This window comes from Porites lutea, chromosome 12 (genome assembly GCF_958299795.1).
Source record: "Porites lutea chromosome 12, jaPorLute2.1, whole genome shotgun sequence".
In the NCBI taxonomy this organism is placed as follows: domain Eukaryota; kingdom Metazoa; phylum Cnidaria; class Anthozoa; order Scleractinia; family Poritidae; genus Porites; species Porites lutea.
The window spans coordinates 5,604,290-5,622,201 of NC_133212.1; the positions used below are offsets into that span (position 1 = coordinate 5,604,290).

At 40.1% G+C, this 17,912-nt stretch overlaps 1 protein-coding gene across 1 annotated transcript; it reads right to left on the bottom strand.

The window, feature by feature from the left end:
- Window positions 1–900: 900 nt before the first annotated feature.
- On the bottom strand, window positions 901–16,771 carry LOC140953611 (uncharacterized). The gene is made up of 15 exons (XM_073403029.1): window positions 16,683–16,771; window positions 14,744–15,342; window positions 13,355–13,597; window positions 12,665–12,778; window positions 12,182–12,265; window positions 11,224–11,455; window positions 10,267–10,368; window positions 8,658–8,823; window positions 7,617–7,724; window positions 6,636–6,785; window positions 5,614–5,733; window positions 3,999–4,165; window positions 3,197–3,284; window positions 1,975–2,011; window positions 901–1,302 (listed from the first exon to the last, which is right to left on the bottom strand). Exons 1-15 carry the CDS (start codon window positions 16,769–16,771, stop codon window positions 1,139–1,141), a joined length of 2,463 nt encoding a protein of 820 aa, XP_073259130.1. The 3' UTR covers window positions 901–1,138.
- Between the last annotated feature and the right edge of the window lie 1,141 nt (window positions 16,772–17,912).

Below are 17,912 nucleotides of genomic sequence, written 5' to 3' on the forward strand. Positions count from 1 at the left end.
TTTCAGACCCGCTCTGGTCTGACTTCCACAACCTATCGTTTCGCGTATTGAGGAAAGTATGGCCACGTCTACTCATATCCGGATATTTTTGAAACCGCATTTATTTATTGATTGATTGATTTCAACACGAAACGGCCTTTCGTTCATACGTCAAAACAGTCGATCTTCTCACCTATTAAAACTATCGCCCATGTAAGGAAATTCAAGAAGTCTTAGATTCTGACACCGTTGATTCCGAACTCAGGTACACATACTGGATTCAGGATTATTTGTCAATGGAACTTGGACCTCAATTCTTTGAGCTGTATTCCAGATTCCAAAACCCAGGATTCCAGATTTCCTGGCTTAAGGCCCAATCCACTCCCATTGGTTTGGCGGGTCATATATTCCTGTCCCATATTCCTGTGCGTATTTGCGCTTCGCGGTCTTCGTCCCTGTTACAGTTTCAAACCAACTTTGTGACATTTTTCCTCATTTCATCTATCTTTTGTTGTCGTTTAAAGGCAACGTCGTTATCGGAATTTCACTGTAACACGAACTCCTTAAGATGCAACGATACGAAATAATAAGCATTCGACCATTCATGGCCCTTTGTCTGCCCAAGGGAAGCGCTCGAAACGAAAGCTTTTGCATTTCTTTAGCAGCAGGACAGGTCTTGCTACACTGTGGTAAACTAATATCACTACCACATAATTTGTCTCAAATTCTTCTTTCCTCGAAATAAATTTATGACTTTTCCCTAACTTTAAACAATTTTTTTCCTGAACATTTTCTGACCTGGGAGGCAATGACCTCTCCTCCACTCATACTTCCTTCTCGCGGATTAAATGCCCTTGTCAAAAATCGTATTCACTCATACATCTTATATATACATTAACGGTATAAAAATAAAATTCATTTATTCAAATCTTCATTTATAACGCCTAACATGTCTTTAAAAAGTGGTTATATATAACGTGGATTGAAAACCAATCGATTCCAAGGTAATACATATCACGTAATGAGAATAGAAAATACATATCTAATATAAAAATAGCAAAAACTTGTCTTTTTAACTCTTCCAATTGTTCCGTGTAATGGGAATTTGTGTATATATCCAAGAGAGTCTGAGTATGCGTATGACTTAAACACGTGACTGTCACGTGCGTTTCTTTTGGAGAGCATACAGTACATCATCTTGATTAACATTCAACCGAATTCTCTGCTCCAGATCTCGACGGCCTGATTCCACTAGCAGTAGTCTCCAGGCTCCCAAGCGGCAACAAACAGCCGCGGCTTGGGAGGGTGTCGGAGCGGTGACTCCTAAAAAAAGGAAAGAAATACGAATCTGAATATGAACATGAAGTAGCAATTGCCAAGGGAATTTTTGACCACAATCTACAAGGGAAAAGCCCTAGATATAAGAGTGCACAGGGTAACAAAAGCTGGGCGCTTTTCATTCAGCAAAAATTTCCGGTTTGAAATTTGGAAAATTCCACGTGACCTGTCCCAGGTCGCCGCGCTTTTGATTCGCGCACAATGCAAACACAACAAAAGCCAAATTAAAACAAACATCACCTGAGAAATGGCCGAATAATTCATCAAATCATTTATACAAAGTCATCTGCTCGGGATAGTTGAGCATGGATGCATCATCAAAATGGCGGAACGCAAGGACTGTAATCTCATTCCTTTTCCTCCCCGTCCCCCTAGCCCCCCACCGCCTCCCCCGAGAGAGATTGCTTGCAGGCTAATGGAAGACATGAAAGCACGGGAACAAACTTGGGTGTATTCGACAGCAGAACCTCGTTTCGCCTTGGTGTGTAAAACCAAATTAAATGTGCCGCAGCAGAAATATCATGAGAAATTGCTTTGTCGACGGGGTATGTAACTACGACTCATGAGTATGTCAGACAAGTGAAAGGTTTTACTAACAGAATTTTAAGTTTTTTCGTCATTTTGCAGATAAAAATAAGTCAGCGAGTGTTGCCTTACCTTCAATACGACAAAAATCGACAAGTTGTTGGTAAACCTGAAACAACAAGGATGTTTTAAATACTAAAGCGCGACCTAAAATGTCACTTGGGTTTTCTAAATAAAAGACAAAGTATATGTAAGTACCCTAGGCAATCACAACAGATATAGAAAATGGAATTAACCAATCAGATATCGGAACAAATGTACGTCATCGGCACCAAGCAAGGAAAAAAATTGAAAGGCTTGTCTCAGATTGGTTAGGACAAAAGGTGGGAGATTTTTTAACCAATCATAAAGCGAGGAAAAGAAATGGAAATAATCCTAAACCGTTGTTAATGGTTAAAGTCACCTAAGTTCCCTTCTCGAGACAAAAATCAAAAATCGACTCCCCAGAGATAAACGAAAATATTCTTTTGAGATCGTTCCAGTGTGTTTACCGTAAAATTCCGAAAAAAAGCCCCGGGGCTTATATTTTTCAAAGGCCTTTTTTGAGGGGCTTATTTTTGGAGGGGCTTATATTCGGAGGGGCTTATCTATGGAGGGAAATTTGCGTCTCAAAATCGACTGGGCTAGCCTTACAGTTGAAGGAAAATTTACCGTTTTTGCCTTTTTTTACTTTGTATTTGAGGGAAATATTCCAAGTACAAGCCCTCGGGGGGCTTATATTTGGAGGGGCTTATACATGGAGGGGCTTATTTTCGGAATTTTACGGTATATTGTCGGTAAATCGGTTCTGAGGTTATACCATTCAATCTTCATAGGGTGAAAGTGTAAAGGGGAAATCCAGGTTTTACCTAAGAAGGGGTTTTACCTTCAGCATTTACTCGAGTACGCGTTTACAAACTTCGGTAGACTGCAAGACAGTCGGTTTTTTCCCTCAAAATCGGTTTTGCAAAGACGCGAAGCAGAGCGAAGTGAGATTTTTGCGCGAAGCGCGCGAGCCTCACCGTTTTCACCCTTTCTCCATACCTCTTTCGTTTGACAGCTCAGCTGGGGCGCGCGTTCTCAACCTAGGGGAAATACGGCGGGGATGTTTGCGGTCTAAAACTTTGGGAACTCGTGTGAAAATAGCCTAAAATAGCACAGTTGACAAAATTGTGAATCTGTGAATGTATTTGCTCCAGGTTGATAGCAACCCAGTAAGGTTATCAATCACGTTTAACTCAAAAGTGAATTTAAGTGCTAGCCTAGAGAAATTAGTGACCAGAATTCGTGAAAAAGAGCTTGGGGTTCCACTCACATCGCCAAACGTTGCTTCTTCCAGTCCTGAACTACGAAACTCGGCGATAACGGACTTCAAAAAGAGACTCTCCATCTCTGTCAAGCACCTAAAGTATGAAAAAATGGCTATGACTATTAACACTTTAAGCCCTAAGAGTGATCAGCATCAAATTTCCCCTTGTAATATCAATGCCTTGTAAAACAGAGTGGTCATGAGAATTAAGGACACAATCACGCAAGATGAATTTGCTTAATGTTTTGTCAACTTCTCCTTACTACTTCTTTTGGAAATGAATAGGGGCAACAAATGAGAATTTCAATTTTGATCCTAGGGTTTAAAGGGTAAAAGCATAACAACTATCAATCACTTTGAACAACCCACCCATGCAATTCAATTAAGCCACAGTTCGCGTGCTATCAACTTTTAAACATACTTGGTTAAACTTACTTTATACTTTGTCTTTGACTGTTTGCCTACAGAACCCGAAACCGGCTAAGAATTTGAAACAAAGCTAGAAACTCGCTTCAGCCTCTTTTGACTGAGAGTCCAGGAAAAGTAAATAACTTTCTTTTTACCTTTGGTAAAAAGCAATTCAAAAAAATACGAAGAAACGAAGGCCCCATCTACACGGGCCCGGGGAAATTTTCATTGAACGGAGAAATTTTTTACCCATGTAACCTGTTCACACAAAACCATCAGTGCAGATTTTGTTACAGATCGCAGTACTGTTTACACGAGTATATACAAATTTCTGCACACTGCAGTTCAAAAACTTGCATGGTTCCGAAGGTTTCGTGTATACGGGGTCTTAATGACTTACATCATGGCTCGTATCTTGGGTGAAGAGAACATATCCTGTAGTGCTTCATCCACGTGACTCATTCCAACCAATGCGGTGCCTTTCTTCTTTGAACGTGAATCAGCGATCTCTACTGCTCTGCGGCATATATCTAGACACCGACGGGCGTCACCTGACACGGCAGCCACCTATGAGGCACAGATGGTGAACATTAACATTAAAATTCTCCATTCAAACCCCAAACGCAAAATAAAGAGATATAGAAAAGACAAATTTCAGAGCAATTCGTTCGAAACACTCCAACTTCAGCGATGTTAAATGGATGAAATTCAGTTATTCTCAAGAGAGGATTTTAAATGAATGGGAAGTCCAATCACTCGTCCCTATTCAGAGAGGGTTTTCTTTGTAATTGTTTGATGGTGATCTCGCCAAGCTGAATCTCATTAACAAATCGACAAAAATCAGTTTCTATGGTCTCTACTCTTATCGACCACAGAAATGACATCAAAATGTTCAAAACTTAAGTGGAACCCACCAGCCGCAGGTAAGTGGTTTCACTGCAAAGTTGACAGTTTATGACGTCCATCTCCGTTGAAATTTCACGGCAAAAAGAGAAAACAAATGGGCCACTTCTGAGTTCAAAAGCCATCACTTTCAAAGTAAGGCCAAGTGCACAACCTTTCTTGTGAAAATGAGTTTTATTTGCATGAGAATGAAAAATCATTTCCATATCAAAGGCTGAGCATTTAACTCGTTTTGAAACAGAGGCCTGGTGAAACTCGGAAATGGCCTATTGAGGTAAAATTACGTTATTTACATGGTCTGTACTCTTATTGAACATAGCTCTAGACCAATCAGTGCGCTAGAAATCGCTCAGTTTTTGTAAAATTCATTTTTCATCGCTGATGAAATTTGAGAGACTTAAAGTAAGTATGCGAACGAATAGGCCATTTCCGAGTTCCCCCGGGCCTCTGCATCAAAACAAGGTTAAGTGCTCAGCCTTTGATACGGAAATGATTTTTCATTCTCATGCAAATAAAACTCATTTTCACATGAAAGGTTGTGCACTTGGCCTCATTTTGAAAGTGAGGGTTTTTGGAACTCGGAAGTGGCCTGTTGTTAGAAATGAGAAATGAAGGACAAATTAATCCACCCTATAAGTAGAGCCTCCTTCAGTCTTCTTGAGTGAAGCTCTGCCTGCATCGCGTCAAGCCTTTGTAGTCGCCGCAGTCCGAAATCTTTAATCTTTTTTTCCTCTGGTCAAACTGGCTTTTTCGAATACGAGCATACGTTTATTGATAACCCAAGGGTCACAACTGAGCCTGCTGTACCAAGCGCACGGCTATTAGGCCTGGGTTCGAAATTGTATCCTAGCAACATGTTGCGCATGCTCAACAAAAATCTTAATTGCTTCGTGCAGTGTCTTTCTTCAGCACGTCAAAATCAAGCCAGTGAAAGACAGGTTCTGCTAGCAGTAAACTATAGCCTGTCCACAGGCGTTTTTCTTTCTCTTTTTTTTTTTCGCGAGCAAGCAAGAGAAACGCGGAGCGCATAAGAGTGCTCGACGATCTCTTAACAGAAATATAGTCTATGAACAAGCGAGAAAAACTACCATACTATCATATCTTTTGAATACCTTTCTAGACACAAGCTGAATAGCATCCGGTTCAAAGGCATTCAGTCCAGCGATCCGAGACATGACAATCTGTTGGAGCTGTGAAAACGTGTAAGGCTGGAAAGTCAACCGAGTAAGGCCCTGAAAAGAACATGTCACGGTTACTGGATAACCTACAGTAAAAATACTCAAACTTCTGTAGCCATTATTTTTCAATGACTTTTCAAGGACCACCTACCAGGAATATAATTTCACAGATTGTACAAAAATGCACATTCCCAGTCTATTCTAATAAGGCTTTAAGGCTTGGACTGTTTTCTTCACCAACTTCTCTACATGTTTCAGTTTACTGGTCTTAAATTGATAGTTAATTACTGCATAAAACATAGAGCACTTTATGTAAATAACCTTTAAATTCTCTGCGCTATGATTTATATTCTGTCTTGGACAACCAAAAAGCGTCAAAATACTCTTTCCAGGCCACTACATTAAAAGTTGAAGAAAATTCAAGGACTTTCAAGGACTTGCACAGACATTTAAGGACTTTTCAAGGAAAAATGGAATTCAAGGACATTTCAAGAACTTTTCAAGACTGTGCGAGCCCTGTTAAAGGGACGATGGAAATTGAAGGATCACAGCCTACACCATTCCTCCCACCCACTCCTCCCTCCTTAAATAGCAGGGTTACCATGACATTTAATTTTGCTCATTATACACCATTATGCCACCGTTATACACATTATGCTCATACACCAAGGGGGAGAGAGAGAAAATGGAGTAAAGTTTCTCCAAGCAAGCAACTTCACTGGCATATTCAAAAGCAAGTTGTAATTCTCGTTTTTTGTGTGGTATGTCTTTTGGGTTCGGCTATTAGTGTCTGTTTTAGGTGGGTGCCCGCATTGAAGAGAGTAAAAAAGATCTAACTGAAGCACAGCGGAGACCAAATCACCAACCAGGTCTCTGTTTTAGGGAGGCGCCGTTGGAAAGAGGTATAAACATAGGTAATCTTCCAAGATAAGGTTTAAAGGGCCTTTTTTCCTTACCAAGCGACTGGAAACTCGTTTCATCATTATTCTTTCTGGTAAATCCATGGTGTTAGCTATGGCCAACACAATCAGGCGGGCGTGACGCCGAGTCGGCCACTCAAACAGGTTGTACAAAACGTGCTGTTTACGAGTCCACAAAAGATCCAGCTAAAATGAGAGAAAAATCAAATCACCTCTCTTTAAGTTAAAAGTTGAGAAGCGCGTTTCGGCAAAATAGAGGATTTCCGAAATCAAATGATAAATCTGAAAAGTTTTCCTGTCAACGCGCACAGACATTTTATTTTCTCTTTAAAAAGCTCATAATTATAAAGCTTTGCCAAGGTCTCAGGAGACTATAAAAACCTTTTAAACATTGCTTCGATCAGAGAAGAAAAGGAAAGCATTTCTACAAAGAAATCAAAGTTACGTCGACAAGAGGTAGTTTACACTTGCTACGACATATTTTTGCTTTTTCGGCTTTCATGAACGATCGAATGCAGATAACCTCGTAAACAGGCACTATTCTAGAAATATCGAATGTGGACAGCGTTAAACTCCTATGTTTATATGCGCATATGTCCACACCACAGAAGTGTGTGAACTCTCTTCGCTAAATGGATGCGTCTTATAAAGGTGGCATTTTTAGCAAATAAAATGCTAGTATCTTGCCACAATTCCACCATACCGCGACTTGTATTATTGAAAGTTTGTTACATTTTCTTAAAAGCATGATCATTCCAAGCATAATACCGGACAAAATGAAAAACTGCCGACACACATTGAGATACAAAATTAAGCCCCAGAATCACAGGATATTGTTTCCCAGATTTCTTGCGCGTTAAGCTGCGTACGACAATTCAAGGTCGGTGTTGGAAGAACATCGCGCACAATATTGCGAGCAGTATCGTGTGAAATATTTCGACAATGTTGGCATTGCCGATAACAAATACAGAACAGTACTGAACCAATGGTTCTCTTACGAGTAGTGCACGCTCGTACCTCATCCACCAAAAGGATCACGGGGTCGCGTTTAGGATCCGAGGTATTGAATAGCTTATCCAGCATGTTGGACGCATGCTCTGGAGTGGCCTTCTGTCCCGTTAGTAGCTGTGGATACATAGGGAAAAAACGCTTGTTAAAATACACAGCTCAAGACGACTGAGTGAAGTTAGTCTGAATAAAAAGAAGCTGTTTTCTGAAGAAACAGTTGTGTTGCGTAGGGTAGGAAGTAAAACAGTGCGGAATTCGGTTTTACCAGCAGAGATTATAAAGTAGATTGGCCACAGTAGGGGTAAAAAGAAGGTAACACTTCAAGCGCTAGGTTTCGTCAGAGCGAATCAGGGAATTCTCTGCGACATGAAGTAGACGTGCTTCCGATCGTGCCCCAGCCCGTCGCACTGTCCCATGGTCGCGTAATTTTTAAGCGCGGAAGCGCGTGATGAAAATAGAGGAAATAGGACCGTTTATACGAAAAAAAAATACGCCGCGGCTTACTCTGTCCACTGCTTCCATAAGACGCGAACTGCTCGTATAAATGGTTCACGGCTTATTTCGCGGCCAGACCGGTCCAACGATGACGTAGTTTGTTTTAGTGCCTCGCGTAATTTTCGACAATGGCTCGAGCGTGCAAAAATGCGAAACGATTGGCTTTGGTCAGGAAAATAGCCATAGTTTACACTGTCTTTTTCGTTTCAAATTAATATTTCGGTCAAGGCTGGTGTTGGGCTGTTGCGAAACTTCTGCGGAAACCTCGTTGAAAAGTTCGTCAGCGATCAATCGAGTGGTTCAAACGATGGATGAGGTGGAGTTTAGACGAAATTTCCGGCTCTCTCGTGCAGCAGCAGATCATTTTCCCGCCAATGCAGCGCGCATCTCTCGTCTGTGAAGGTCTAGGATATACATGAAAACAGAGCAAGCGCGGAAATCCACCTTTACGGATTATTTATGAGATTTTTATGTTTTTCTTCCAGAGATCGCTTTGTCAATGTCAAATAAGGGCACTTACACAACCATTCAGTAAGTTTTTTGTTTAGCACCAACCTTTAAAAAGGCAGAATAAGCTTGAGCGGGTTCTGTTAGCTTCATTCCATTAATCTCCACGAATGTGAATTCAGGCAGATCATCCTCGGCTTCTTGAATACTGCGTAACACCTCATGAACAGTGGCTGTTTTTCCTGTACCTGGCACTCCAGAAATGTACATACAACTGTAAACAAAACAAGAGCGAGTTTTAGTCCCCGTTCACAAGTATCCGTTTTTTGTTCGAAAACCGAGATTTTCCTCCGTTTTCAACACGAAATCCGCCTGCGTTTTGGCCCGTCAACACTAAAAAGCAATAGTGACTGAAAACTAGAAAATAGAGCCATCATTGATGGGTGCATGCGCATTTACCGGCATCCAACAACGTGACGTAATCGTTTTCAAAAAAACTCCGTTTTCAAGTCCATCCACACGAGTACAGCAAAATGAAAGAAAAAAACTCTTCGTTTTCAAACCAAAAACGGATACGTGTGGACGAGGCCTAAGGGCCTGTTCACATGGAGGTGGTGGACCCCAGGTAGGTGAGGTAACCCGCCTGTCCAGATAATCTCTCATTTTAATTTGATCTCGTTTACAGAGTCTTGTAGCGAATATTACTCATTTTAGATTCTCATAAGATTGTAATATTTTATGCGTAGTATTAATATTTTTACTGTTATATTGTAGTATAATTAATATCATGTTGTTGTTGTTTCATCTTTAATATATTGTAGTTGCAAGTATAAATTGTGACCCCAAATTAGTATGGGCTTTTCCCCAAGCCATACGGCTCCGACACATTAATAAAGTTTTCTATCCATTAAAAGTTCAAAGAAATTACAGCCTTAATATTTTTGCTAAATTGCATGCTCAACCTTTATCAGTCAAAAGTGCGCGGCTGCACAGTGGTCACCTGACCTTAGAACGGTCACGTGAAATGAGAACTCTCGACGTATAAAGGCTAGGAGATTCAGCCGAAATATTTCAAGACAAATTTATTACGTTTCCAGTGTATTATTTCTTTAAACTTACGTTAACGGAACGTGAAATGAATTTTTTCTTTTCTACTGGTGTACAAGTAATTGTGTCGCGCCATCTACGCCAATTTCCTTCGTTCGTTCGTTAGTCTGTCCGTTCGCCCGTTCATTCATTCATTCATTGAAGCAAGCATGCATTTATTTATTTATTTCCACTGTAGGTTACATATTAGGCTGATTTATCAACAGAACGGGAACGTCATTTGACGACGGGAAAGCGCGCGGAGAGGACTAAACTCGACTTCCGGTGCCCAATTTGCCGCTCTGCCATTGGACAAGCCAGTTGTTTGATTTGGGCGCGTTCTGTTGCTATTAGAATCAGCCTATTGAAGTGAGCGCAACGAAAAATAGCCCCTTAACAAGTTCCAAAAACTCTCATTATCAAAACGAGGCTAAGTGCAAAACCTTTGTTATGAAAATGAGTTTTATTTACATGAGAATTAAAAGTTGTTTTCATATCAATAGCCTCGCATTTAGCCTCGCTTTGAAACAGAGGCTTGGGGCAACTTGGAAATAGCTTACTGCCCTTACCGCCGATTTGGTAAATTGTGATTGCACTAAAAGACTCACCCTCCCCACCCTTGAAGACTCACCCTCCGGTGCCATCAAGAAGCTTTCCCTCCACAAAACCATAGATGTCTGTAAACTCTTTGTCTCGGCACGGCAGCGAAGATGGAACCGCTGACACATGCAACCTGGTGACAAATAAGAGGATAATTATCTTGTGTTACAACAGGATCTTTGTAAAGATCACTGCACTGAAATCACAAGGCACGTACCATCGAGAAAAAAAAATATATAAATCTAGCTAAAAAGTGGATACCATTTTCACCGTTCATCTGTTGCATTTTTTTTAAATAACTAGGTGATCTCTTGCGCGCTCATTGTCAGAGCGTAGACAATTGGAAAAAAATGTACTTCATTTGGGGGTCAATGTATTTAGCACGAAAGTACTAATTGGGGACACTATCTTCGGAACCATTATTTTACGGGGTCATCCGAGCCACGCGAAGGTCTCACCGTTTGCAGGGCAAAGAAATTACCCTCATTTCTCTGTTATTTTAAGACTCATTTCTCAGTTATTTTACGACCCTGAGTATTGGTCTGGTCCCAGGAATCAAACCCACGACCTTCCGCTCTGCAGTCAAGCGCTCTACCGTCTGAGCTAATCCTGTCGCGGAATTGATATAATGATTGTGTGATTTGTTTGTTTGTTTGTTTGTTTTTTCAATCTTACACGCGATTTTCCGAGACACATCGCGGGAACAGAACGTGTAAAACGTTCAATGTTATTCAATTAGTGAACTGCGGAAAGGAGCAGAAAAAACGGCCCGTCTGCTTTCTCTCTGAGCTCGCCTCATACGCCCTCGAGGCCTGCCCTCTTCGAGGGAAAGCCTCGCGCTGGCGCTTAATGCCTTACGACACCGACTGTTCTGCAGTTTAAAAATATTGCTGGAACAATCAGTTTCTGTCTCGTTTCGTTGGTTTCATCTCAAGCGTGAGCCTAGCCTTGAACTTACCAAAGTCTACAAGTTCTTGTTTAAACCTACTTTTTTCGCGCCAGCTCTAGTGGAGTTCCAGGCGTCTTGCAGGGCTGCTGTCTCTCCGGAATGCTAGGTGTCATTATACTCTTTCTTGAGGGACGTCTGGCGCTGCTTGCAGAAGGCGTCTTTGGCGTCTTCCCCCGAGCCTTGGGAGTTTTTGGTTTTTCTGGCACCGGGGTTTTGATGGGTGTTTTCCTGGTAGAGTTTTCTCTGGAGGGAGTTTTGGCAGAGGACTTACCTACATGACACATGTAAAAACACTATAAATTGATGTTTTATTCATTACACTTCTCCACTTCCACCATCTAGAATTGCTTTAGCAGACGTCCTTTGGGTTGGGGACAATTGCATGACGACCTAAGAGGTCAGTCATTTGCAAAGAAGGCTAAAACCTGTGGAACACCTTTCCCAACCCCACTTTCTGATACTTGAGTCATACACCAGTACCAGGTTGTTCAAAGTTGGGTAAAGATAACCTGGAAATGAGTTCGAAATTTGAATTCAGATATGTAAACCTAAAAAGGAAAATTCAGTTTAATGTTTTTGATGTGAACAAATTGGTGATTGGATGCAGGCCCTGAAGAGAACACAGAGAAAATCATCAAAGAAGCACAGATTAAATCTCAACCCCAGGTTTGAGTTAATTGGCCTTCCGGCAAAAGAATACTGGTACATTCAAACTGACATTCTACGTGAAGGTGCAGCCCTAAATTTAGTTTAGATCTTTCAACTAATTTAACTTCTCACCGGACCGTGTGTACGTTTTCGCGTTTCGTTGCAAGTTCGTGATACGTGAATCAACATTGGGGAGAGCGTGACGTGACAAGTGACAAAAAAGGTGACGAGTATTGTAGATGTCATATCCAGAACAGTCCTTCTGATCTGCCAACCCCACCCCACTCCCTTCATACCAGAAGGAAATTCAAGTGAACACCCTTAGGATTTTAATTAATGCACATTCTACCTCTGGGGGTGTCCTGTAAGGATAATGTCGTCTTCGTTTTCTTAGCTGACCTCGGAGCTCTTGTTGAAGTATTTCTGCTCTTAACTGCTTCACAAATAAAGAAACATTGGCTTAATTATCTGGTTAAAAAAACACAGTCCACTGTCCTTAAAACTGACACCCCTGTGTAGTGTGACAAATGGACTTAAATCTGAGACTTATCACAGCCACACTTGTTTAAAAATCCACGACTCTGTAGCCTGCGTTTTAGGTGTTTAAAGGAGAAAGAAAAGGGGAGATTAAAGAGCGCAAGAATGCAACACACAAGAAGAGAGAACCTTACATGGATCTCTGAAGGAAGTCAATCACATAAATCTAACATACTCTTCACAAATTGGCTTCCTCTAATTTCCAAAACAACAAGGTAAAGTAATAAATCAATGAAGCACTAGATAAAGATTAGTCAACAATAGCTGTTCTAAACATATTACTTTCATCTTTTACCTTCTCTAGGAGAGAAATGATCGTCATCACTGCTTTCATCACTGGAGTGAAAGACATTGTCATTATCTATCTCTTCATCGACTTCAAACAATTGCTCAAGAACCTCAGCCGTTCCTGCCACAAACAACAGAGTTCCAAGGCAAACATACAAAGTCATGTATGTAAGACTAAACTTGAAATCAACTGACTCCTACACATGATTATATATTTAATTCAGCAAAGAACACTGCCATCATCTTTGGAGTTAAGGTTTGCATGTAGTTTTGATTAAAATAATAGAGCCATGAGCACAGGTATATGTCTTTGCAAACTGATCCTGTGGGTCGGTAAGTCACTTTTTTGGATAACCACTAGTTTGTTAGATCTAGTTGCTGGTCATTTTGTTGCTGATGCTTTATTTAAATTTTAAGTTATCAATTTTAGTAAAGTCTTCCTGTTTTGATACAAAAAGCTCTAGGTATTTAAGCCCTTTTCAGTATCCATCTTATCTCTGTTTCATTCCTCTTTTCCTTTGTTGGTTTTGGTTTTTGTTAGTTTGTCTTTTTCGTTTGCTTGTTTTTTGTTTTTTGTTTTTTTTTCCGCTTACTTTTTGTTTTTTCTTTCATCAAGAGCAAAAGCTAGCTCTGTCAGATGACAGAAAACAGAGCAAAATGCATAAGACGAGTTGACTGTCGGTGATCAAAAACCTACCAAATCGTTGCCTTGGTGAGTGTATTGGTTCTTTTGACTTCTTTGTACTGACATCACAGCCTTTACTTCTTTTGGGCGTGACGCTTGAATCATCAGGAATGCTACGGCTTGCCCTCCTCTTAGCAGGAACAACACAGCCACCATTGAACACTAGTGGCTCCAAAGGTACTTTACATTTGGTTTTCACTGCTGTGTTATTGACACTAGCTGGGGCATTTTTCTTTGTTGATGAATGATCTATAACTGCAAGTACAACATGCACAGAGGAAAGCAATTAAGATTATTTGAAGAATCTCTCACTACATGTAAGTGCACACTCTATGAGTGGTTAGATTAGTGGGTTACTGCAGTATGTATCTGGGACTTCCATTGTGCCACAAGTCTGAAGTCAGGTGACTTGACTGTAATAGCCTGCAAATAGGCTCACAAGTGGAGCAATACAAATTGAAAAGCTTGGCCTGGGGGATAAAAAATGGTGGGCGAGCCCGTAGACTTTATTTTTTTATGCTGCTTATCTACCCTCTTGTACAGTGCAATTATTATCTTGTAACACATACATGTACTGTATGTCAAAAACATGTCAATAACACTGAAGGCAATTAGACCTGTCAAATTATGATGTTTTTTACCCTGGAATACATTGATTGCACCAATCAAAATCAAATTTATTGCTGTTGTGTTAGTTTTAATGGTTTCACCAAATTATACAACAAGAAGAGCTAACAAAATGGCATCTGAGTGGAGTTACAAGAACCAGAATTCAAGTTGTTGTGGCAAATTTCTGTAAAACTTTGACCAAGGGAAAGGAAATTTAGTTTGAGTTACCAAGGAATTCGAGTTATCCGAGTTGAGTTAACTGAGCAAAAATGCATGACCGTATAAATCCAAGGGAAATGGGGCTTAGCTCGAGTTGGCAGGGAGTTTGAGTTATCCGAGTTCAAGTTATCAGGGTTCTACTGTATATTTTTGAATAACAATAATATTTAATATTGTTGGGAGAAAATTGATGTTTGACACTCTTAGGACTTAACGGGCTAAACTTATTAACGAGTTAAACAATTTAATGAGCTAAACGTATTATCGTAAGACTCCAAAAAGAAACACCGGGGCTTTTATCTTTCAAAGGCCCTTTCTGAGCATCTTATTTTTGGAGAGGCTTATATTCCGAGCAGATTACCTAAGGAGGGGAATTTGCGTTTTAAAGTCGATTGGGCTAGCCTTATAGTTAGAAGGAAATTGATCATTTTTGCTTTGTTTTACTTTATTTTTGGAGGGATGGTTTAACAGAGGGTTTTTGCATTACAAGTTTGGGGGGCTTATGTTTGGAGGGGCTTATTTTATGGTATTTATTTATTTTACGGTATTTATTTTGATTAAAATGTAACTCACGTTTTCGCCTTGCTGGTGTCCTTTTTGCTTGTGGTGTCTCCTTTGCATTATCAAATGTATTTTCTTGAAGGGGTGTCTGATTTCTTGATGACAATCTTCTTGAAGAAGCTTTTGGGGTTTTTGTGTTACTCAAAGTTATTGTCAAACTTGGTTCTCTTTTTAACGAGGACTCTCCAGCAATCTTTTTATTTACAGGATAAAGGTTGTAATGATGGTCAAACTTGTAGCGCACATAAAATAAATCCTTCTCTTTATCACAGTTTAAACTGTCTGGAGGCAAATCCTTTAGTTTAAGTTTTAATACAGTGCACTTTCTGGAAATAGTCTCAGCATCGATGTCTTCCATGCTACCCTTAACATGTTCAGAGCAAGGTAAAAAAAGTTCTCTCCAAGGTTCTGGTACATCAACAGCTACCTTTTTGTTCAATTTCATCAGTTCTTCGTAAGTAAAATACCATTGAACTACAGCTCTGTTTGGATCTTTTGCTTCCTCATGTTTGTAGAGTTTCTCAATACAGCCAACAAAGTATTCATCATTGCCTCCACTGACAATAACATTGTCACCACATTTTAACAAACAGCTATTGAATCTACATTCACTGATGAAAAAATTGATCAAGGTCACAATGTGTAGTTCCAGAAAATATCCATACTTCCCGCACAGAAGGGATTGGAAATTCCTGGGGGGTGGGGGGTTCTCAAAGGCCCAGAAACTTAAGTAAATGTATGAAGCTTGACTGGAATTTCCAGAGAGGTGGAGGAGTCTAAGGAAAAATCCCTTCCGTGGGGAAGGTATGGATAATTTTTGGAACCACACAATCAAAGCCTTTTCTACTTGGTCTAGAATAGAGTATAGTTTATTGAAAATAGAGCTTTTCACGGTTTTTGATGCCATCTTGGCTGGTGGCAAACACAGCTAAAATTACAGTGAATGTATGGGATTTTGGCCCACTTGGAACCCCCATAACACCGCCACAAAGAAGTGGATTTCCAAAGCAAAAATGTATTTTAAAATACATTTGTATACTGGGATTATTTTGATGAAGTATAAAGAAGAGATTCAGGTTATAACAACCATAAACGAATTTTTAAAATTTCATACAAATCCTTCTAATCAACATTATGCAAATTATCATGACATTAGAAGCCACATGAGAAGATTTATGATTCAAATTTACGAATGTCATACCTTCTTTAATAGCCTTATTTTCTGTTGAATCAGTGATATCAGTAAAATAAAGTAGTGGCAAATGTTGGAAATCCGCCTTTTTGTAGCAGGTTATAGTAGTTCCAAGTGGGCCAAAATCACATACAATCACTGTAATTTTAGCTGTGGTTGCCCCCCAGCCAAGATGGCATCATAAACCATGAAAAGGGGTATTATCACCAAAATGAACTTTCTGGTTGATATTATTGTGTTTAACGTGGCTGTTCACAATCTGGCCATAGCCAGGCTAAGGTTACAGGGTCACAACATAACAGTACACCCACCCTGCAAAAATTAATGGAATATAACCCCTCTCCTTTGTTCCCACCCTACCCCTCTGCAACATTTCTGTCCAGTTGCATGTCTCCCTCCCTGTGTCATGCTGTGTAACATGAAAAAACAGGGGCAGATCAAAAAAATTTTGAGAAAGGAGGAGGGGGTCCAATTTTGGTCAATTTTTTGCACACCAATGCTTCCCATCCCTTCATGCTGTTACATTTTAGCTTGTATTCGACTCATGCATTTCTGACACCCAAAGCAGTTGTTGAGTACTTGAGAGACCCAGCTTTCAAACAATCGTCTTTTCATCTCGAGATAAATCATGAAGTAACTTTGAGCGTTGTTCAGATTGTATCAAATGTATTATGTCTTATGGTTGAAAGGCAATGAATCAGTGATGTAAGTTTAATTTTTTAAGCCACAAAATAAAACTTGAATAAGAAGGATAATTACCTGTAAAAAGCTTTTCCGTCATCTACAGTTTCTTGGCCAAGCCATTCGAAGTCGCTAATAGAATTTTTCGTCCGTGATCTAGTAGGCATCTTAAATTCTTACCCTCAACAACTCTCAAATCTGGCCGCCATTACACGTGCAAGAAAATCAGAGGGAAGAATGGGACCAAGTCTTCACTCGTCTTCTCACAGGCAACCCAAGCTAATAGGTACTAAGAAAGAATCTCTTTTTGTGTGTCTTTCAGTGTCTTCTAGAAAACCTAAACGCTTATTTCACTAATTTAGGCTGATGAACAATTAGCATATTCTGGCCTCTTACCTTGAGTCTACCGGGTATTTTTCACGTGACCCATTACGAACTGAGTTACTTGAAGAATGAATTTTCTCTAGTGGAATTAACTGCATGTCAGTACGAGAATGGTTAGAGTGGGAGAGAAAGTGTTCAGAAACAGTAGTGGGTTTAGATTTAATGTTAGTTTTGTCGACTGCACGTCTGTGCTCGTTATATCTGTCCTTGAGGCGTCGCTTAGTTTCACCTATATATTGTAGATTACAACGATTACATTGAACCATGTGGAGAAAATTCATTCTTCACATGACTCAGTTCGTAAAGCTAGGGAGTCGCATTTGATAGATAAGGCCATGACTCTTGAACCTCACGGCCTAAACCGCCGTGACGAATTATTGTAATCGACATCCTCATTGTTTTTTCTTTTCCAGTTTTTTGTGTTGTACGTCATTTCTGCCTCTCCTTTTTAAACAATTTTTATTGCGATATTCTCCATTGCATCCATACAATATTAGTGATTCCTGTCACAAGTTCAGTGACATCTGTAAACCTGAAGAAATATTGTTATGAAAAAACAATACACGTTGTTCTGATCAGCTTTGCAGTATTCTTTGGACTTTGGACTTTGGACTCTAGAGATCCAACGTTTATAACTAGCAGGATCTTCGTCCACGGTTTTTGCAGTTAATTTAATTCCTTAATTTATTACTCTCTTCTGAGTCAACTAGGCCCAGATGAACATGGTGTACTGAATGAAAACCCAAATTAGTGTCAGCAATCAGCTCCTGGAGCCAGGAAGTAGTAATTCATCAGTTAGGGGTACGTGCAGATGAATTAATTACTACGGGGGGGCTCGGAACTCAGGAGCGTTTCTAGAGAAAGTGAGGTGTCCCAGGATGATACATTCTTAGAGGGATGGGGACTCCCATAATATCGGATACG

Excerpts from the sequence above, each read along its gene's own strand:
- LOC140953611 (XM_073403029.1), bottom strand. The coding sequence starts at position 16,771 with ATGCCTACTAGATCACGGACGAAAAATTCTATTAGCGACTTCGAATGG. Across the intron at positions 13,598-14,743 it reads GACACCAGCAAGGCGAAAAC|TTATAGATCATTCATCAACA; the intron begins GTGAGTTACATT and ends TTGTACTTGCAG. Across the intron at positions 8,824-10,266 it reads CTTCTTGATGGCACCGGAGG|TTGTATGTACATTTCTGGAG; the intron begins GTGAGTCTTCAA and ends TTTTGTTTACAG.